Below are 21,225 nucleotides of genomic sequence, written 5' to 3'. Positions count from 1 at the left end.
TTTTAAAGTAAATTTGATTTTTGATTTTAAGGTTAGCTGAGAACCTTAAATACTGGAATGTTACAATATTTACAAACATACAAATTGCCAAACCACACAATTAGATGTATTCAATGTAAGTGAGAGTTAAACTTTTACTTACATACAATAAAAAAAAACAATAATCCTAACTTATATGAATGAGTATATTTATTTCGACAACAAAATTAATGTTTAACAAATCTAATTTGATTTTGTACAAAAATTTTTTATATAATGTCTTCAAAAAACTTTTCGATTTTCAATTTTAAAAAAATGATATGCAACTAAGTAGATACCAAAATAAATGCAGTTTTGTATGTATTATATAAATTTATATATATGTTATGTGTACTGTTGTTAGCATTCGCACAGAAATTGTTCGGGAGTTTTTTATATTGAAAACTTACGGTTTCGGCATTCCGATCTATTGACATTTATTTTATGTATATATGTATATTATGGTATGTAATTTGGCATGTGTGCATCAAGCATTCACACTGAAATTTCTCGGGAGTTTTTTTATATTGAAAATTTATGGTTTTGGCATTGCGCTCTGCTGACATTTATTTTACGTATGTAAATATGTATATTATGGTATGTAATTTGGCATGTATGCATCAAGCAAACATAAGTTTTATGTTCGAAATCAAAGTACGCTGAAGAATATTAAAGCCAAACATGAAGAGAGTCAGGCCCCAGTACAAAAGTTTCACATTCGCTGAATTGTGTTGAACTGCAGCAGGTAATTCGCCTGAAGAACAAAAACAAATGAAATGTTATTAATAACTTAATATTGGTATTGAAGAATGCTACTCACCTGTCAGCACTTGAACCTGCACTATGACAGTAAAGAGGCGACCAAGCGAGCAAGAATAGTTGCCACTATCCGAAATTTTAGCATCTGTTACCGAAATGCGACTATTGAGCCATTTATCGGAAATACTAATACACAAATATATTATTGCATATGTACATACATACATATCTATATATTAAACTGTTCAAGCTACTGCTTGTCCTTACCTGAACCGTCGATTAGTAAGTGCGTGCAATGGCTCCTCATCCTTAGCCCAGGTGATAAAATTAGTGAAGTATTTTTCCAGCTCTTGACTGGAATATTTATGGGTTTGATTTGTGTCGCCAATCAAATTGAACTCCAATTCGCTATCATTTAGTTTCAATTCAGTTGACTTAAGAATAGTGTAACGTTCCTTTTGAAAAAAATTCCGTGATATTTGGCACTGCAAGTCGACGGTGCTGCCCGACTTGTAATAACGATCGCCCACATCTCGCTCATGTTCATCTATAATCCTTAAAGGCGGTTCTAGAAGACAACAAATAAAGCATAGATGATATTGTACCGTATGGTCGTAATCTATGGTAAATTCTTAGATGTTTTCAGCAAGAAACCATAGTTTAAAAATCAATTCTTGGTTCGTGCTTTTACAGTGGAGTGTTTTGGATGCGATCCTGACAAAATTTGTCTCGACACGCATGGTAAGACCAGAATTCTATGGAATCAATAGACCAAATGTCCTTAGAGCATAGCTCTCGTTAATGTAAGCTAAATTTCATGAATCGGCTCTGTTAAGATATATGTATCTAAAAAATATTGGTTAAATTCAATGTTTTTTTTGTTCAAATGACAAATTGGAATGTGATTTGGAAAAATGTTAAAAATAAGAAAGTGACACTTAAAATATATAATTAATTATTTTGTTAAAAATAAGCTAGCATTTCTTGGTATTTTCGTGCGGATCTCAAGAGGAACTGCTATAACATTTTGATCAAGGGTTTCAATTTTATATTATTGTCAGACATGCTTATCTACATATTATGTGATCGTCGATTCGAATACGCACCTAAAATGGTTAGATTTGTGGTGAATACACGTGGCGGATGCGTTGATACCTGGCACATGTAGATGCCTGCATCTTCGCGTTGAGTGGGATTAATAAGTAGACGCCAATTGTTGGGATATTGAAATTTAACGCGTATGCGTGGATCGCCACTATAGGTAACGTTGCCTACCGTTAGTAGGGAGACCTTCTCGGTGGTACGACGCACCCACATGACCTGAAAAGAGAAAGAGCTGGCGCATTTCTCTACAATCACCAACTCTTATAAGCTTACCGTCTTATCCTTAAGCATGCCCACGCGACAATTGAGCACCGCTTCTGTAAATAGATGCACTGCCGCCACTAGCGTCTTGCCGGGATCTATTGTATTTGTGGGCTCCTCAAAGAACGGCCCATAATGGTTCTCATGATGATATTTGTTGCGAAATGTGCGTGTACGATCCGCATCTCCAACGGCGCCGACTCCAGTCCAATGATTTCGAGTTCTTAATGAATCGATAGTCTGCCTTATAGTGCTTCTCGCATTCTTAGTTGTGGTCGTCAACTGACCAGTGGGCATCAACGTATTCGCGCTGAAAATTTTGATTGTTGTGCTATTGGCAATTGCTGTTGGCTGGTCGGTTTCACTGATGACGACAATTGTAGCTGCTGTGGCTGCCTTGCTGTTGTTACTTGCTGTTCTTCCAGTTGCTATTGTTGATTTTCGTATTGGTGTTGTTGTCGTTGTCGATGGTGGTGTGGTTGTTTTCAACTCGCTGGTTAACTGATATACTTGAGCATTTATGGATGTTTCGGCACTGCGATTACTATTCTGCTCATCAAAATAGAAACCATGCGTACTGTCGTTTACATATGGGGTGGATGTGCCCTCAATGCTGCGGCTGCTGCCTAGAAAATAAAAAAAGAGGATTGAAATGTAAGTCCAATATTATTTTAAATATGAATAAAAAATATAAAAGTTTCAAATATTAAATATTATAAGGAATGTAAAACTTGTACGTTAAAAAAATAAAACGAGACTTGCTAGAACCCATGTATTTACAGTTCATTTATTCCAAAAAGTAAGTTAATAGAAAATCAAATAGTATTCATAATAAGGTGCTTTATTAGAAAATTAACTGAATTAAAATGAAACTGGCGAAAGAAAATGCAATGAAGCTAGCTTAAATTAAAGTCAATAAAAGTAATAAATATATGTTTACGTACGCATATTAAAACTTAGTTTGGGGAATTTTAAAACAGAAAAGGGATAAATTTTTATATTATTAATATCATGGGTTGGCAATTCTAAAATGTTGTTAAAATTTCTGGAACAATAAAAATACATATAAAAGAAGCGACAAAAGCATAAGGAAATACAATTTAATAGATCCATAATTTATATAAGAACGTGGACTGTGACTTTCACTTCTGTATGCGCAATTAGGGCTTAAAATTGTTTACTTACCCAGCACTGAATGCGGTTGCAACCCAAACAGTAACACCGTAAGCTGAAGCCATATTAGAAAGGGACTTGGACTGGTCCTTGCACCAAAGCATGTATACAGTTTGTTTTGTGTTCTATGGCGTTGGGCGTTTCTTATGATAGCTGCTGTCGGTGTTGGTGTAGGTATTGGTGTTGTTGATGTTGTTGCTGTTGTTGTTGCGCTTTTAACTTTTAAACGCCTCATCCTTTGTGGGGGCTGACGTCACTGCTTGAAGTTGGCCCGTCGAAATCAGTTAACTTCATTGTTGTGCCCAAGCGCACACTTGGCTGACCATTAGCATTTGTTAGTAGTACTAAGTACTAGTCAGTGGGGGAGGCCGACTTGGTTAGTTCTAACTGCAAGGAAGCATTAAAACTTGTATTAAATTTTCGGCGTTTATTTGTCAAAACAAAAAGAATTTCATAAATTTCTTGTGGCTTTTATGGCTACGCTTCGTCATCGTAGTTTCATGTGCCTTATTGTTTCACCTTGGCCCCGTCACGCCCCCCACGGCTACACGGCTTGTTTGTCTCTCAAAATTCTTGCTTATTACATTTGCCCTCAGCTTACATTTCTACGTTTTTTCCACACTGAGTTTTAGCGGGCATTTTTGGGGCGTGGCTGTGGCTGTAGCTGTGGCAGAATGGGCGTCGCTTGTTTGCCCTTAGCTAGAGACATAATCACCGTAATAAATATTATATTAGTGAAGTTGTTGTTGATTTTCTTGTTGTTCTCTGTCTCTCGCTGACATTCTCATTTTGTGCCCTTTTCACGCTACCCTCGCCAGCATTAAAACTCACTAACTGGGTTGCTTGTAAGTCGTAAAAGTGTATCTACTAAAAATCTTAAAATAAACTCAATAAAAATCTAATTTTATTATTACTTGTTTTTGTAGTTTCATTTACGAAACATACTTACAGCAGTCCGAGCTCTGACTCATAAGCTCAAACTAATGAGTGTTCCCTATCAATTGTATTTAATATAATATAATTTAATTAAATATAATTCATTAAGTTGCTACAATTAAAGGCAATGAATCAATTGGAGTTTATTTCACACATTTATCTTCTTTGGATATAAACGAGGTCATATGTATGTGCACAGCAAAAATGGCAAAAGCTAGAGAGCTGAAAATTTCACACAAGTTTCTTATCTAAATTTATGGTTGTCAAACGTGGCTGATTTTGTATTTTCCACCGAATTGAATTCCAGTTTGGGAAAACAAATTCGAGTTGGGTTTTTTGAATGAAAAGTTGTACTAAAATTGTACTCAATTTACAGGATATTCAGAAACCTCGACTTTGTTGACGAAACCTGCTCGACTTTGTTGACATTGTGATTTCGTTATAAACAAGCAAAAATAATTTAAAAGACGCCCGGCACCCGCACCCGGGTCTACAACTATTTACTTGTACAATGATAACGAACGGAAGGCTTTAAGCAATTTACGTATTCTAATTGCATTTAAAATCAGCACAAAAACAACAGCAGTATAAAAAACTAACTCGTTCTGGCATTTGCTGCCAAGCAGGCGAGAGAGAGAAGCTCATTCAAACGAGCTTCATGACAACAGAGCTTTTTAAGCAAGATTTTCATATCTTATTGTGCACCCCAAGACTCCAACGCCCCCACACCATCCACAATAAAAACTGCCTAGTCGAGCAGCTTGCCAAGTCTTGGGCCTGACAAGCCCGAGCCCCAAGCCCCCAACCCTGGCGGCGACTTGAAGAAATTTTCTTCGCGTCTGTCACGTTTTTTTTTTTTTTTTTTTTTTAGCGTGCGGGCCGCTTTCTTTTATTTGCACAGAGTTCTGTATGCGACTGCGACATCAACTTTAGCGCCGGCTGTCGCTATCATTTGCTTTGCTTTTGCCTTTACCTGACTTTGGCTAACTAGCTCTTAACGCTTAAGTCTGTGTCTGCCTGCTAGCGAACAGCTTAACCCCTAGTCTTTCAGCGCCCAGTTTATTTTTTTATACTTTTTGCCATTTTTGGAGTAGGAGGTTTGAGAACGTGGGAGTTTGACTCGAAGTTGGAGTTGGTGTGGAGCGCTGCACCTGCTGTGCGCATTGCCCATTCGACTGCAAAACGTGCTTTGTTCTGCTTAGCACGCATTAGCCCTTCTAAATACATACATATGTATATACTTACGAATGCATATAGTATATACATATAGATATACATAATATGAGTACATATATGTAAAGTACATAGTACCTACATGTTTACAGGATATTGAGCTGACTGTGTGAAGAGAGCAGCTGCAATAAAAGCTGATATTTTATTAGAGTAACATTACAAAACATGCACATTTATAATATGCAATTAATTAATTGGTAATGAAAAAAACATTTTAAAATTCAAAACATGCACAATATTCAAATGTGCCTAGAAAGATGTGGAATGGGAAATTGGCAGCGGACTCCACAGTTTCAATTACAAAGTTATCGATAATAATTAGACTTATCGAAGAAAAAACAAAGTCGCTTTAACAGCCATTAACTTTTACTATTCGATTTGCAGCTCTCACTCGTTCCGTTTTAAAACACACACCCCCACACACACACACACATACAAATGTATGTATGTATGTCTGCGTACTCGCTAAGCCACCTGCTGTGTTGATTACGAAAAATCCTTAGCTTTCTCTTGCTCGCTGTAAGTGCGTGTGTTTTTTTTTCCAAGCACAAATTCAGATTAGAAAGTTCTTGAGATGGCAACAGGCGCTTGACATTTGCACATTAACCAAGACGTTGCCTCTAAAGTTAACTCTCTTGTAGCTACAACTGTATACACACATACATATATGGTGTGTGTGTGTGTGTGATGTGTGTGTGTGTGTGTGTGTGTGTGTGTGTTGTGTGTGTGTGTGTGTGTGTGTGTGTTGTGTGTGTGTGTGTGTGTGTGTGTGTGTGTGTGTGTGTGGGTGTATATGTGTGTTTGTAATTGCATGTACATATGTCTGTGTGCTTACACATACATAACACATGTCTAACGGCACTTGCATAATTCAGTTCATAAACTCGGTAAATTTATAATCAGTTAACTTTAAAATTCAGACAACAAAAGCAAATAACATTATCATAAATTCTCTCGTTTTTTGTATTTTTTCCCTTTTTTTTTTTTTTGCTATAATACTGTATCTGCATAATGACTTTTTGAATATTTGTATACAAAAATACATATATACATATACATGTAAAAACTTCAATTAGGCTCATAAAATAAAATACAGAAATTTGTTAATAATCTTTTATTTCGTGAAATATTGCATAGAACTCTTACAATGTGTCTAGTTTAGTTTTGAGAAGTGTGACTTGCAAAATGTCTGAGAAGTTTTGAAACTCAAGTGAGTAAAAAACAAATATATAGTTAAATTGTCACTTCCGCAAGAACGGCAAATAAATAAAAGCCATGGTGGAATTAATCTGTTTCTCAGAACTGCAGTCAACACTTACTTTTGCACTTGCTACAAAAAATTCAAAATTATTTGCAATATATTTGGCAACTGTGTCACTCATACTGATACTCATTTCACTCTCACTCTCCGATTGTAATCATGCAAAAGCTTCAAAGCCCTGGAGATCAAGCCATTGTATGTATGGTGCACCAGGCATTAGCTACATTAGACATCTGCTCATGGCCATATATGTAAGTATATAAATCAAGAAGGCTTCAATTGAAAATATACACATATATGTATATGTATATATAAATGCATGCATTAAAAAGTTTTGTACGGCAGCAGCTGCTACAAATATGAAATTTGATTGATTTCAAATTTATGATATTTATTATTTCCTTTGGAAATTTGATTAAATATTAATTCTCAGTAAAACGGCATTAAAAGCTCATTTGATACAGTTTAATAAAAATAACGATATTTTCAATATTTCCCACCAAGTCGTTTTTCAGCCCGTGCAGATATATTGGTCCAAGTTTTAACTAACTGCTTTAATTAGTTTACATAGCTGTCGTTGTTTAAGTCTCATTATTCGTTGTTTGTGCTAACGGCAAAATGTATTGAACCGGTAAAACAATTACATTTGCTGTCCACCCCACCCCTAAACAGGAAATTGTTTTTAAAAGAAAGGCAGACATGAACTGAACTGAACTGAACTGAACTGTCGGCCATTGATTAAATCAAATGTTTGCTATAAAAGGTGCACTCACCAACTACACGTGTAATGCATATTCCACAAAAAAAAAAGTTATTTTTTGACACACTTGGGCACTCAGCACTTGTTTGCATTTGCTTGTAAAAAAAATTAATAACAAACAAACAAAAAAAATGTTAGCAATATTTATAGAGCGCGTTTAGTCTTATTTGAACTTTTTTTTGTTTATTTTTTGTCAGTTTTATTTAAAAAATCTCAAACACACTACGCGCTGTATTCTTGTTAATGTTTCGCTCGTGTTTCTTATATCGCAAGTTCAGATTTTGTTGCTTAGCGTGCTGCCAGCACGTGGACATCGTTTATCCTTGAAAACAGTAATGAACTGTCGTTGGCAAAAATTACAGAGACATGGCCAAGCATCCAAATGAACAGCTTCACAGATTTTTTGTGCTCAAATTCTGCACACACTCAATTGTTCTCACTCAAAAAAACTCGCTCTCCCTTGTCCCAAGTATAGCCATTGTACTAAAACAGCGCTGTACTAAAGCAGCGTACTAAAAGCTTTGCTGCAGGCGCAGGAGAAGGGCTGAGTGAAACTCGCAATCAGTGTCGCGGTTTACTTGCAGCTCAAATTAAGCTGAAATGAGAGATTTCTGTTTTATTTGCTTGAAGTGCTGTTTGCAAATTTTAATAGCAAAATTAAAGGAAACTGTGAAGTGCTTTCAAACAACAGTTGGTCGAAAAGTAGACACAGCCAAGCAAAGTAGACTTTGCATACATTAACAATAATTTTACTAAACAATACAACAACACTAAGCACAACAACAGCTACAATTTTATACACACAGCTAGAATGTCTAAGCGCACTAAGGACGATGATGGACACCGACGCAAGAAGGCGCGTTTACGTTTCAGGAAATGTGTGCGTTCCGCCATTACCAACAATCAATGGGTCTCCGAAATGGAGGATCAGGGTGTGACCTTGAATGTCAAAAAAAATGTGGCCATGTTGGTGCGTAAAAAGCACAAGCCAGGCATACTAACCATGGCTGTAAGTATCACATACATATATACTGATAAGTAAGCATATGAATATAAGCCGGATTTACGCCCTAGCAAAAAAGTTTGTTAGCCACGGCGCACAGCACGCGCACCATTGAAGAGCGCAAGAAAATTTGCTCAATTGTAGCGCATTTGGGGTGCTTTAGTCAAGTACCACCGGTAAACATGCACATTTATTATAAAACTATAAACATGTATACATAAAGCATAATTATTAGAAAATACGTGCGCGTTTGGTGCCGCATTTGCTGTTTGTGCCCATTGCCGCGAATCGTCAGTTAATGAAGGAGGGCGACTTGCCTATATGTGTGTATTTTCTCATAAGCGGCGAGGTGGAAATGTCTAAAACTATATTAAACAAAGTAAGTGATCATGCTACGTAACGATTAGTTTAATCGAATGCACACATTTTTGGTTGAGATAGGTCACGCGACGTGTTGAAAATAGACCGGAAGCCATTTTGGGACCAGGTGATTGGATTGGTGATGTGGACATGCTAGAGGCGGAAATCCGCTCAAACTCTTATAAAACGATTTGTAAGCAGTATTAATAAGTGCCAATTTCTATGTATAGCTGTATATGGCTTTTATTGCTTAGCTCAATGTGAAATTCTGGTACTACAAGATGACGATTTTATAAGCATATTAGCGCCATATGTGCGTAAAAACTGGGTAGAAAAAAAACGTGCCATACAAGCGTTGAGCTATTTAAGTTTTATGAATGAATCGCAGGCAAGTTGAGCTCCGTTCGATTTCAGTTTCGACTTAACCCAACATTCTTTTCTACAGATTGTGAGCGCTTGTAAATTTGGAATTATACGTCAATATGATCCATTCGATACGATATATTCACAAGATAAAGAGCATTTACACCATGTTTATTTTATTTTAAGCGGCGAATGCGTGCTACTACAATGCCTATATATGAAGGTAGTTACATGTATCTTATCTCTTTACTCTTAGAACAACAACCAAACTCTATATTTTTATTGAAGATTACAAGTGTGAAAGGGGAAGTGCATTATGAGCTAAGCGAGTTCACTAATGATCAGAGCACTCATGTCTTGCTAGAGGAAAACAAATCCGATCTGGATATACGTGAGCTATTGCGCTCTAGCTCATCGTTAGATGAGCAGGGCATTAATAAAAAGAAACAGAAACGGCAAGCGGAGTTGCAAAAGATTGAAAAGCAATGTCTTCAATTTAAAGTCAAAGCAGTGGAGCCCGAAGAGGAGCAGCAGGTAAAGCGCCCAAGTGTTAAACGTCGCCGTTCATCGGTCAAGCATAAGGATGCGTATGAGAAGTTTATACGTCATGGTGGTGCGGAGGGCTTTATTGACATTGATGACGACGATGTGTATGTGGATGATGATGCAGGGCGGGCAAGCGAAGAAAGTCCTCGAGCCACTTTTCGTGTAAGCCAGGATATTGTAACCCGCGACACTTTAACCTCCAAGCATAGCCGAACGTCTCAATCGCGTGAATCGAGTCGCGTGCTCGGTAGCAACAATGAAACTACAGGCTCTGAAATTTTTACAGCTGCCTCGTCGCACATTTCAGCACGCTCTTTATCCAAAGAGGAAACTGCACAGGTACTTGTATCACCTTTCTGTATCACTCGTAATTTGAATCCTATCCTATGCTATTTCGTAGACCGATAAGTCGCAATATGTTACGCATTTCATTGACATTGGTTCCATGGCTTTTGGTGGTCTATGTGGGGTTGGTGAGCGCACTGAGCATCGCGTTTTAATGGCTCGCACCACTGTGCAGTGTCTTCTGCTGCCACGGTACTGGCTAATGGAGGAGGAACAGAATCCGGGCCATATATGGCAACGCATGAGTTTTTACATTGATCGATATATACCATCGAGAGAGACGCTATTCCAGGATTACATCAAAACGCGTCAGTGGGCACAGTTTAAACGCAGTTGTGTTGAAGAATATATTCAGCAAGGCGTCAATTCAACTAAAGTCGAGGATATACCTGTTATTATACGTATTGTCGAGTCTAAAGAGGATTAAATGTTCACTGTTGTCTTTGCTAAAAATAATTTATAAGCAGAATGTACTAAAAATCAAGTACATTTATTTTCCCGAAATAACAATGCTTAGCAAAGAAAAGAACCGATTTCTAGCCAAGACAGTCAATCAAGCAAATAATTTATTTTGAAACCTTGTTGTCTATGGCATTTCCCTTTCATTCATTTCGTGAACTTTTTGAATCGATTGCAAAGTAGCTTAATACTTTAAGCTTTTTATTTATTTATTTATATTATTTATACTTATAAATTGACGGTCTTGTTTGTTTGTTAAAAATACCTATTTATATCATAGGTTTAGTACATAAGAGAATCTGTTGATCCAGAATATGTCCAATATTCTTCAAAATGTCCCTTTGTTTTTATAGGGATAAATTGCTTTATCGTAAATTAGGATTAGTGAATATCAGAGCCAGTTTCCCAAAATATCCCAATGCAATCTTTTATATCATATCATGGAGAATATGGTATAGGCTTAGTGAATATCAAAACCATTTGCAACATATTACTAGCCAAAAATATTCCTTTGCAAATAATTATATACCGGATAAATTGCTTTTACCGAAATTTCCTTAGAAGTCCCAATCCCTCTTATTATGAACGCTAAACGGGTAAATTGCTTGCAAAACTTAGATCTAAATGAAATATATGCTTTAACCCCAGTCTTGGGACAAAGGAAATTGGACACTTTATTTTTGGGACAAAGAAAAAAAAACATGCAAAGGGGTAACAAACAAATAGAAATGGTAGTAACGAGGTAACGAGGATGGCTCTGCTTGCTGGGGCTTAGCCCGACCAGGTGTTATGGTTATATGACTCATCCGTGGCGCATAGATTGGAGTAATTGGGATTGCGTCCACGTGTACAGTCCGAGGCCGGGCTCCCAGCACGATAAATGGGATTATTTATGACATTGGTCACCGCATAGTTGCAGGCCAGCAGCGTGCCACTCTCGCCACTGGAACTTGTGTAGCGTGCGCTGGCGCAGCCAATGCGATTGTTTCGCTCGTTTACCATTGTTGTGAAGTGACCAATGGCGCTGTAGGAATGCGTGCATCAATTATAAGAAAATAGTTTAAATCGCTGTGGCATTCACTTACGGCCCACTGCGTGGCTGATAGTTCTCGACGTCGCCGCTGGTGGCATCGCGATACTCGTTGAACCACGCCGGAATGCGATCGCGCAGAAAGTCCGCTATGCTGCCGCTGCGCGTATAGAGTACGCTCAGGTTTTGTCCCGAATAGCGGTAGGTATTGGTGTTGCGGCATTGATCGTGCGCCAAGCGACACTGCAACACATTGTATCGCGCCAGCTGTGCCAAGGTGTCGTCCCAGGACATTGTCGCCATTTGCCTGGCACTGGGAAAGCCACTCAGGCCCCCGCCAGCAATCAGATTGCGTTGCTCATTGTGTAATCTAAGTATGAGTGCGCGCTGGGAGGCGTCCAGCGAGACATGCTCGCCACTGCAGCCGCTGGCAAATTGCTAAATAAACAATGTCTATGAATATCAGCTAAATCTGAGCACACAGCGGAACACTTACGCCGTTGTTGTTGCATGCGACATGTGGTCCGCCAGCTGGACACAAGTCCGCATCGCAATAATTTTGCGCATTGGCCCCTGAGCTGAGCAGCAATTGTGCCAGGAGCAGTGCTACCAGCTCTAAATGCTTCATTGATTCCCACATAATAGCGCCTGATCTGCCAGCTCAGTGCTATTTATAGGCACCGACCCACCCAAAGCCCTTAACACCTGTCCAGAAAAATGCCTCGAGCATTTTCACATCTCTCCGCCTATAAACATCTGTTGTTCAAAGCTCTTATAATACAATAACTAAACGGGTGTCTGTTTGTATTATTTAGAACACAACATGGTTTTGTAGAATTTTCATTGTTTTTGTTTATTGTTATTGTTGCTGTTGCTGTTTCTGCTTTTGCATGCATACATAAGTGTGTGTGCGTGTGTACACCTCAATATTGTTTTAATTGAGATTGATTGTGTGACACTTTCACTCTGTTTTGTCTTGTTTTATTTTCAGTCTATGGTTTGCTGACAGCACATAACAGCTTATTATTTATATTTCATAATAATTATCATTATTTTTTGGCTATAAATAGCGGAGGCACAGCGTGTTCCTTATATCAATTTCGCCTCTAAGCTTATCTCATTAATAATTTTATTCGCAGTTATCATTTATAAATATTCAAAAAGTGAATTATGCTCTATATTTAATGTAAAAAATGTGCTACATTCTCTTACATTTAATTAATATCATTTAATGCTAAGAATGCCCTTATTTCATATACATACATACATTTATAGACAAGAAGTTTAATTAATATACTTTACTTTGTTGAGATATTCACAATTATATACAATGCGTATAAGCAATTTCCCCCTAGTCTGAACTAGTAGTATCCAGTTAGGATTAATATAATAAGTAAATGAGAAATCTCATATTTAAAACGAAAGCAACAGAGTAGGCTGCAGAATATTTTATTCGATAATTTAGTTGGTATCCAGTTATATGCAGTGTTCCTATTTTAGTTTTTTTATTGCTAGATAATTGCTAGATCTAGTAGTTTTGTAACTGAATCAACTATTACATTTTATAGAATGCTATTAGCTAGAAATCAGACTATTTAAAAAGTCATCACAAAAATTTTTAAATAACAAATATTGTTTTATTTACTAATATTTACTCTCAATTTAAGTATTATATTGTTAATTTAACATGGAAAATTGTAGCTATTTTTTTTTTGATTTTTAAGTTCGTTTTCAACCTTTTTTTTTTAATTAAATGTAGGTATTTTAGCTTAGGAAATTCTGGCAACAATGGTTACAATGCATTGTTCATATGGGAGCTATATGATATAGTGGTCCGATCCAGCTAATTTTTACACAACATTTTACTAGAATTTTATTTTTATAAAAAATTTGTGACAAGTTTCAAGCCCCTACTCCTACTAGAAGTATTTTTGGCCGCAATGGGGTCATTATAGCAACAATAATTTTATTATACTCTTGTCAAAAAAACTTTTTCTCGCGCAATGAACTGTTTAAGTATGGATGTTAAAGAAAATACCGCTTTGTATTTTTTACCAGTGAAGCTTAAATTCATCTTATTGAAGTCATAAAGCGTCTATTATTATGGGACTTCACCGATAATTATATCTTAGCTTCATTGGTAAAAATTTCAAGGCTATGGCTTATATAGAAATTCAATATTTATCTTAACTGGATAATGGCTCACTAAATTACTATATCTAGAAAGATATTTTTTCGCTTATTGTATAAAAATATTTTTGGATTGGGAATTTTTTATATTAGGTTGTTTGGTAATGACATACCGGTTTTTGCACACAAATTTCACGCTCCGATTGTGAGGTCAAGTGGAATCGTATCTGCCAATGCTATATATGGCGTATAGCTTGTTAACATCGGTTGTCGAAATTGAGTTCTCAAACGATAAAATTGTATCAATTTTTAAATTTTATTTAGCGCAAGGAAAAACTGTTAAGGTCTTATTCAGGAGAGGCATATAAATATTACCATCAAATTGATAGTAAATTATGTCATTAACAAACAAGCAATATTTGTTTAAAATACATTTATCTCAACGTGGTACTGGCCTTATACTGATATCAAAGCAAAGATTTCACATGCCGTATCTGAGTATCAAACAAATGTTGATAATATTTGTAATCTAAGCAAAGTTTCATATTCGACACATTGAAAATATAAAGCTAATAAAATCTCTTAGCTTCTAAATACATATGTATGTACATACAAGCCATAACAGCCAATGTCTTTTAACTAACAATAAGTTAAGTTTAATCAGTTTTAAACTAAAAATAGCTTTTTCTCTTGCCAGCTTACTATCTCTTTCTCTCTGTCTGTTCTCCTTCTGTCTCTCTGACAACAAATCAGTTTACTGGCTGCTGGTATAGTATATTGGATTGCATTTCAGCTGCACTGAGTGCAGCGCAACTTTGACTTTTCAACTCGCCCGGAACTTTCAATTTCAATACGTTGACAAACATCTAACGACATTGAATTTGTTTAACTTTTTTTTGTCTCGCGCACGAGCATTTGTAGCTCAAGTTTGCTCGTGTGTGGGTGTGTGTTTGTGTGTTTTTCGCTTTGATTGTTTTTCCCACCCTGTCTATCAATCAGTAGTTCAGTCAGCCAAGCAGTTGTTGTTTGGTTTGTTTCTCTCTTGGCATTGCAAGACTTTTGATGCAACGCGATAATTGAGGTTGATGGTGCCAAGTTGAATACATATTTCACCAACATTTGTTGGAGAAATCTTTTAATTTTCATTAATGGCAATTTTTATGAAAACTCGAAGTCAACAAATAACGCAGGAGTGTAGTGATGATGCTAATTTTTGGATCTACGCATTCTACAATTAATAATTACTAAGAGATTAAAGAATAAAAAAAGGCTTGCTGAAAAACGCAAGAGGCAGACCCATTAGTTTCAAAGCCCTATCAGCTCAAGAGAGTAAGTGTAAGAGGGCACTTGAATCACTTTTATGCAGGGAACGATGATTTTACAAATTGTTTTTGTTTAAGAAAAATGCAACCCAATCGGGTAAATAAATTCAGACATATTTAAACGTTCATTTTCCAAGCAGCCACATAAGCTGTTGTGATTGTATTTTTATACACTTTGACGTTTTTGTGCAAAATGCAGACCCCATAAAGTATATATATTCTTGATCAGCAAGACAAACTCAGTCGATATAGCCATGTCCGTCTGTCCGCCCGTCCGTTTGTCCGTCCGTCCGTTTGTATGAGTGCGTGTTTCTCAGCAACTATAAGAGCTAGAGCAACCAAATAGGTGCTCCAGGACACTACGCTTTTATTATTTTTTAATTTCCTCCCCCGCAAATCGAAAAAAAAAACGGTATAAGGCAGTAAGTCATGCTTTCAACCGATTGGGCAAATTTCAGAACGATCGGATACATAACTTAGGAAATATTTACATTTTAATTTTCAATATAGACAGAGCGGTGCGCTTGTTGACGCGCCATATAAACGTCTCTGCCGACGCAATCGTCGGCGTCGCTGCTGACGCTGCAGCGAAAACGAGCAGTGACGCCTTGGCTGTTTTGTGTGTATGTATGTGTTTTCGAGTGCGTGCGTATGTTTGCTGCGATACCCTAGTCAAAGTGTAAATAAAGGTTGGTTGCGCCCAACTTTAATTTGTCCACTTGTTATGTGAGTGCGTCTGCTGCTTTGTCCTCGTCAAAGTGTATCAAAAAGTTTGCAGCGCTCAACTTTAATACGCATTAAATTGATTATGTGAAAAAGCGGATGTTTAGTTTTGTGTGAAAAATATTCTTGACTTTATTTGATAAATGAGTATTTACAATTTGGGGACTTATGGGATGTAGAAAAAAACACAGTAGTGGTGAAGCTTTCTATATATGGCAAAGCCTTACCAGCTGCTCTGGGCCCAACCGCCTTGAGGTGCCCAGCCGCTACCGCTGCTACCGCCGCCATAGCCACCACCGCTGCTTGCGCCAGCATCTGAGATGACTTTAATGATTTGCACCGCGCCGCCGGAGGATCCACCGTGACCACCAGAGTAGCCTCCATGGCCGCCGGAGTAGCCACCATGACCGCCGGAGTAGCTACCGTGACCACTGGAGTAACCACCGCCGCCGGAGTAACCTCCTGCGCTGGCTCCAGTGTCCGAGATGACTTTTACAATTTTAACAGTGCTGCCACCTGAGTAGCCGCCGCCAGAGTAGCCGCCGCCGGAGTAGCCGCCACCTGAGTAGCCGCCACCACCACCGCCTGAGGACCACCCGCCGCCGCCATGACCACCAGAATATCCACCGCCGGAGTAGCCACCACCGCTTGCGCCTGCATCCGAGATGACCTTTATTATCTTCACAGTGCCGCCACCTCCATAACCGCCACCACCAGAATATCCGCCGCCGCCGCCTGAATATCCGCCACCGTCTGAGTAGCCGCCTCCATGGCCGCCACCCGAAGACCAGCCTGAGCTGAGGGCGCTACCGCCGCCGCCGCCCAGGAATCCCGCATGGGCCATGCTGCAAGCAGCTAACAGACAAACAAAAATCTAAAAAAATTACAACAAATATATTTTTTTTTTAGCACAAAACAAAAATTAAACATTTGTAAAAAAAATACGTCTTAGTTTTAACACAGACACTAAGCACAGCACGAAAAACAAAAAAAATAAAATAATTTGCTTAAATTATTGTTAGTCCTGTCTACATATATTGTTGAGGCGCAGGACATACACACACCTTCATGCTGGCTAGGACTCTGCGCGAGTGAGTGTGCGAACTGTTTTACTGTAACTGCGACGAGCGCCGAAATTCAACTGTGCTCAAAGCCAGCTTGGGCGGCTGCTTTTATGTTGACCAAGTCAAGCCAGTAAGCGGCCCTCTTGCATGCTTGTCCCCCTAGCCACAGTAAATGCAAGCATATGCTAATGCTTTTGGCACTCTAATTGCTTGTCCACGCGAGCGGCTTGCCGACTGCGGATTATGCCATCATCAACATCATCATCCAACAATATGAAGAGCTCGCCCCAATCTTCAAAAACTTAATTGGGTGTCTGCGCGCTCCCAGCTATGGTTTGCTATAGACAACGCGCTGCGTCGCTGTTTTCAAACTTCAAGCGTTCAGTTTCAATCTCAATCTTTGCATGAGCTCCACCCCGCCGCCTTCCGCCCATCGCCCTCCGCCGGTCGCCTGGTTTCTGCTTACTCTAGCAGTGGCGTTCAGTGTCAGCGCTGCTACTTTTCGGCTTTTGGTAGCTCCGCTTTATTAGCTCGTTATGCAATTCATCAGCAAAATTCATAATTATAATAAAAGCAAGAAGAAGAAGAAGAAGATAATTTTGATTTACCACCGCTTCATGCAAATTAGATGCTCTTTCAAAAATTATTTGAAAAGCAATATTTATTTATGTATATTTTTTTTGTGTCCCAATAATTTGTATACATACTTTCTGGGTAATATATTTTGTTTATTATTATTTATATATAAGAAATTTCAATATATAAAAATACAGAAAAATACCATTATTGATAGCATTTTATTTTATTTAAATTAAGCTCAACTTTACTTTTGTTCTATAAATGTTACTACTGTTCATTATACATATTTTTTAGTTTTGATATAAAGATGTTTATTCTATAATCTAAAACTTTAGATGCCTCAACTTTTATTCTTACAATTAATAATGTAGTAGAATCTAGTTATAAGCTAGCTCTTAAGCATTAGCTACACAAGGTTTATTTTTGTTTTTCATTTTGCGCATACTTACTTGATTATGCATATAATCTTTTAAATTAGTTGAAATAAGAAATTCACTATACTCTTGGTTAAGCTATAGAAAAGGCAACACGTAAAATACGTCTATTGTTTTATTGCAGCCTAAGCACATAACTAGCTGCAACAACAACAACAACAACAAAATGTTTGAAATAAGTACTTGCTGCTTTATTTCAATTTCGATTAACGCCGCCTTAAGGGGGTCAGTTGCCATGCTTATTAATTGTTGACCCCCATATCTTTTAGTTTTCAAACTCATTTTTGTTTTGCTTTGGCTTTGTTTTATTGCGTTTATCTTGCAGCCTTCATTTCGACTTTTGATAGATGATGGGCATATACATACATATATATATATTATATATATATATATATATATGTATAAATGCAGCGTATAATTTTGCCGTCAACTTGTAGTCTGCTTGTTAATTGGCAGCGTTGTTATAACTGAAAAGTATTTCTGCCACGCAGTCACGAAATCGCACTTGTGCTTTAAACTCTGAGTAACAATAACTGTAATTACTAGCACTGAGCATTTGTTTATGATGCTCAAAGTAAATAAATTGAACTGAGAAGATGGTGCATTAGACATCAATCAATGCAATTACTTTGTTTTGCTGTTTAAATGATTTAACCAAATGTGCAAATGCTAAAGATATAGAAATTGCAAAAAAAAAAAAAGAAATCTACGGTAGAAACTAAATTTTATAAACTTTGACATTTTTATAAAAATAAGAAAAAGGGTGTTATGGAGTGGTGAAACGGAATGTAACAGGGAGAAGGAGGCGTGACGAACCCCATAAAGTGTATATATTTGTGATCAGCAAGACAAACTGAGCCGATATAGCCATGTCCGTCCGTCTGTCTGAATGTTTGAGGGTCTAATTCTCAGAAACTATAAAATATTGATGCTCTAGAATGTTGTGTGTATGTAGGTGCTCATAGGAGCAGCCAGACCTAAACGCGTTTAATTTATTTATTTTTATATCCTCCCCCGAAATCCAAAAAATCAATTTGCACCCAAAATATTTAAAAATACTTAAAAATCGAAAATTAATAACCAAAATTCTTGTCTTGCCGAAATTGTGAGAATGATTTTTGGATAAATAACTTAGAAATTATTTACATTTTTTATTATCCTCGTTCCCGACGCAGTCGTTAGCATGGATGCGATGCCCTAGTCAAAGTGTATATACAAGTTGGGTGCGCCCAACTTTAATCCATCCACTTGTTTTAGTTTAACTTATATAATTGCAATCAAGGCAAGCACGCAATGCTGATGGCAAATAAACCGCACACACATAGTCAGATGTATGTGTGTGCGACGCTTTTCTATGACAGTTCCAAAGTATTTTAGTTAATTAACTTGCGTTAAGTTACTTACACAGCCTTAGTTGCTACTTATATAACAAGCGTTTCGCAAAAACATAACTAATTTTTAACTAAATGCGCTGACTTACCTGCATGACGATACTGACTTTTAATTTTCAGTTTTGCTGAATAAATAATAATATGTATATAATATAAATAATAATAAATATGAGACTCCTTATGAATTTTTAGTGTTACATTTTAAGCTAAATGGTAAAAGTTAGAAAGCTGCAGTTCTAAGAAGTGTCGTCCATACAAATAACTAGGTCAAGCCAACAGACAAACAGAGACTTTTCTCAGTTGTAAAATCTTGCTGAGTTCTCTGAAAATTTTCTGCTGCTCTGCGCCTCTCACGATTTCAAACAAATCTTGCACAATTTGTTGTTTGTTTCAGCTTTGACCTTGGGAATCCGAGAGCAGCTTAGCTTAGCTAGACTTAAGTGAAGCTTCGGGGGAAGTCCCCAACTAGATCGTTAGTCATTATGTCCGGGAGCATTATCGACCAGCGATTTATAGCATCATTAGACATAATTATGATTTCAAGCTGTGCGCACCAAGCTGCGGCAAGCAAAGACTTTTTGCTTGCAGAACATATTTTACACATTTAATGAACACAGAAAAAAAATATTGAAAAAAAATTGGTAAACACTTAAAGATACATCACTTAAATACATCAAGGCTAATGCCGTTGCTTCACACGCACAACAAAGAACAAGCGTGCGAAGGGGGGCATATCACATGGCTAGAGGGGTGGGGTGTGGATGTGAGACTGAGAGTGGGTGGCCGTGGGCGTCGTGCGCATTTAATTCCAGCCAGAGCCTCCGGCAGCCCAGACACCACTGGAGCCACCACCATAGCTGGCGGCACCGCCAAAGCTGTCACCATGCTCATGGATTACTTTGACTAGATGCACTTCGCTGCCGTGATTGTGACCGTGATCGTGAACGTCGAATCCATGCCCGTGATCGTGAACGTCGAACCCATGCCCGTGATCGTGCCCATGTGACTGCTCATGAATGATCTTGACAATTTGAACCTCGCCGCCATGAGCATGACCATGATCAAATCCTTCTCCACCGCCTCCATGTGCATGCCCCTCCTCATGTATGACCTTGACAACTGCCACACTACCGCCATCATGACCATAGCCACTACCGCCACCGAGGGCTCCAATGAATCCAGCTTGTGCCAGAGACACGCAGGCAAGAAGGCAAGCGAACATCTGGAAATAGGAGTTGAAGAGTTGAATGTGGGGCTTACCCAGAGCTGGGATGCGTTGTCGGAATTACCTTCATCTTGTTGTCGGTTGTGTTTGGGCTCAGCGTTAGCTCTTGTTGATGACGAGGTTGAGCTCTTAAGCTCGAAACAGTTACTAATAGGAAGACAGCACGGACTCAAAGCTATTTATACCCAACCGAAACTGGGCGATCCAAAAACACCAACAATATTTATAGCCAACTGAAATGCCTTCGGACCCGATTGAGGCTAAGTCAGCAAGTTAATCATATGTTTGTATTATAAACATATTTAAAAGAAATATACATGCCATACATGTAAATTTGCATTTAAATTCATGCATTTCTTAATATGAGTTTGTTAAAAGCTTTTGCTGTAATAAATTTAATTTTAAATGTATTTTCTCTTGAGCAGCACTTCAGGCTAGGTTCTAAGCCAATTACAAATATAACGCAATTTAATATATGCATTTGAAGCACAAAAGTTTTCCAATAACAGGTGCATAGGCAAAAGCCATTTAACTTTTATAAGTTCGCCTAACTTTTACTTTCCAATGACATTGGGCACAAGGACGTAGTGAAGGAGGGGTGAAGCTAACATAATTTCCAGACTTTAATGATTAAGATTATCGGTATTAAAAAATTATAATTATTATGTGTTGGCCGAGTTTGTTGGAGCATAAACCGAACCGTTTTCATTTATTGTAAAAAACAATTAATATAAATATTTTATATA

The 21,225-nt window shown here is 37.7% G+C and overlaps 5 protein-coding genes across 6 annotated transcripts; 1 reads left to right on the top strand and 4 right to left on the bottom strand.

The window, feature by feature from the left end:
- Positions 1 to 356: 356 nt before the first annotated feature.
- On the bottom strand, positions 357 to 7,820 carry LOC108605702. 2 transcript variants are annotated; one of them, XM_033294335.1, is made up of 8 exons: positions 7,729 to 7,820; positions 7,519 to 7,600; positions 3,328 to 3,702; positions 2,155 to 2,768; positions 1,884 to 2,097; positions 1,045 to 1,345; positions 839 to 963; positions 357 to 772 (listed from the first exon to the last, which is right to left on the bottom strand). In XM_033294335.1, exons 3-8 carry the CDS (start codon positions 3,548 to 3,550, stop codon positions 639 to 641), a joined length of 1,611 nt encoding a protein of 536 aa, XP_033150226.1. In that variant the 5' UTR covers positions 3,551 to 3,702; positions 7,519 to 7,600; positions 7,729 to 7,820; the 3' UTR covers positions 357 to 638. The 2 variants fall into 2 exon arrangements, with proteins under 2 accessions (XP_033150226.1, XP_017850983.1); XM_017995494.2 differs by lacking the exon at positions 7,729 to 7,820 and having other exon boundaries at positions 7,519 to 7,638.
- A 437-nt stretch (positions 7,821 to 8,257) lies between these two features.
- LOC108605872 lies at positions 8,258 to 10,628 on the top strand. The gene is made up of 8 exons (XM_017995686.2): positions 8,258 to 8,514; positions 8,580 to 8,684; positions 8,744 to 8,887; positions 8,950 to 9,061; positions 9,123 to 9,256; positions 9,314 to 9,454; positions 9,520 to 10,116; positions 10,178 to 10,628. Exons 1-8 carry the CDS (start codon positions 8,317 to 8,319, stop codon positions 10,547 to 10,549), a joined length of 1,803 nt encoding a protein of 600 aa, XP_017851175.1. The 5' UTR covers positions 8,258 to 8,316; the 3' UTR covers positions 10,550 to 10,628.
- A 602-nt stretch (positions 10,629 to 11,230) lies between these two features.
- On the bottom strand, positions 11,231 to 12,251 carry LOC108605392 (antigen 5 like allergen Cul n 1). Its single transcript, XM_017995062.2, has 3 exons — positions 12,108 to 12,251; positions 11,667 to 12,049; positions 11,231 to 11,605 (listed from the first exon to the last, which is right to left on the bottom strand). Exons 1-3 carry the CDS (start codon positions 12,249 to 12,251, stop codon positions 11,353 to 11,355), a joined length of 780 nt encoding a protein of 259 aa, XP_017850551.1. The 3' UTR covers positions 11,231 to 11,352.
- A 3,637-nt stretch (positions 12,252 to 15,888) lies between these two features.
- Positions 15,889 to 16,928, bottom strand: LOC108605999 (loricrin). Its single transcript, XM_017995821.2, has 2 exons — positions 16,851 to 16,928; positions 15,889 to 16,660 (listed from the first exon to the last, which is right to left on the bottom strand). Exons 1-2 carry the CDS (start codon positions 16,854 to 16,856, stop codon positions 16,010 to 16,012), a joined length of 657 nt encoding a protein of 218 aa, XP_017851310.1. The 5' UTR covers positions 16,857 to 16,928; the 3' UTR covers positions 15,889 to 16,009.
- Positions 16,929 to 20,056: 3,128 nt separating this feature from the next.
- LOC117134904 (zinc transporter 7-B) lies at positions 20,057 to 20,549 on the bottom strand. Its single transcript, XM_033294337.1, has 3 exons — positions 20,544 to 20,549; positions 20,235 to 20,476; positions 20,057 to 20,171 (listed from the first exon to the last, which is right to left on the bottom strand). The coding sequence occupies exons 1-3, from the start codon at positions 20,547 to 20,549 to the stop codon at positions 20,057 to 20,059; spliced, it is 363 nt and encodes a 120-aa protein (XP_033150228.1).
- Between the last annotated feature and the right edge of the window lie 676 nt (positions 20,550 to 21,225).

The sequence above is a fragment of the Drosophila busckii genome, chromosome X (assembly GCF_011750605.1).
Source record: "Drosophila busckii strain San Diego stock center, stock number 13000-0081.31 chromosome X, ASM1175060v1, whole genome shotgun sequence".
Classification (NCBI taxonomy): Eukaryota; Metazoa; Arthropoda; class Insecta; order Diptera; family Drosophilidae; genus Drosophila; species Drosophila busckii.
This window is presented reverse-complemented; position numbering and strand designations above follow the sequence as displayed.

What these genes read in the sequence shown, in the direction of transcription:
- LOC108605702 (XM_033294335.1), bottom strand. Translation starts at nt 3,550, where the DNA reads ATGAGGCGTTTAAAAGTTAAAAGCGCAACAACAACAGCAACAACATCA. An exon ending in GCATGCTTAAGGATAAGACG is followed by an intron (nt 2,098 to 2,154) that starts GTAAGCTTATAA and finishes TTCTCTTTTCAG; the next exon opens with GTCATGTGGGTGCGTCGTAC. An exon ending in CTTACTAATCGACGGTTCAG is followed by an intron (nt 964 to 1,044) that starts GTAAGGACAAGC and finishes TTTGTGTATTAG; the next exon opens with TATTTCCGATAAATGGCTCA.
- LOC108605872 (XM_017995686.2), top strand. Translation starts at nt 8,317, where the DNA reads ATGTCTAAGCGCACTAAGGACGATGATGGACACCGACGCAAGAAGGCG. An exon ending in CAGGCATACTAACCATGGCT is followed by an intron (nt 8,515 to 8,579) that starts GTAAGTATCACA and finishes TTTACGCCCTAG; the next exon opens with CAAAAAAGTTTGTTAGCCAC. An exon ending in GCTTTAGTCAAGTACCACCG is followed by an intron (nt 8,685 to 8,743) that starts GTAAACATGCAC and finishes CATAATTATTAG; the next exon opens with AAAATACGTGCGCGTTTGGT.
- LOC108605392 (XM_017995062.2), bottom strand. Translation starts at nt 12,251, where the DNA reads ATGTGGGAATCAATGAAGCATTTAGAGCTGGTAGCACTGCTCCTGGCA. An exon ending in TCGCATGCAACAACAACGGC is followed by an intron (nt 12,050 to 12,107) that starts GTAAGTGTTCCG and finishes TTGTTTATTTAG; the next exon opens with CAATTTGCCAGCGGCTGCAG. An exon ending in TATCAGCCACGCAGTGGGCC is followed by an intron (nt 11,606 to 11,666) that starts GTAAGTGAATGC and finishes GCATTCCTACAG; the next exon opens with CGCCATTGGTCACTTCACAA.
- LOC117134904 (XM_033294337.1), bottom strand. An exon ending in GGGCACGATCACGGGCATGG is followed by an intron (nt 20,172 to 20,234) that starts GTTCGACGTTCA and finishes CAATCACGGCAG; the next exon opens with CGAAGTGCATCTAGTCAAAG.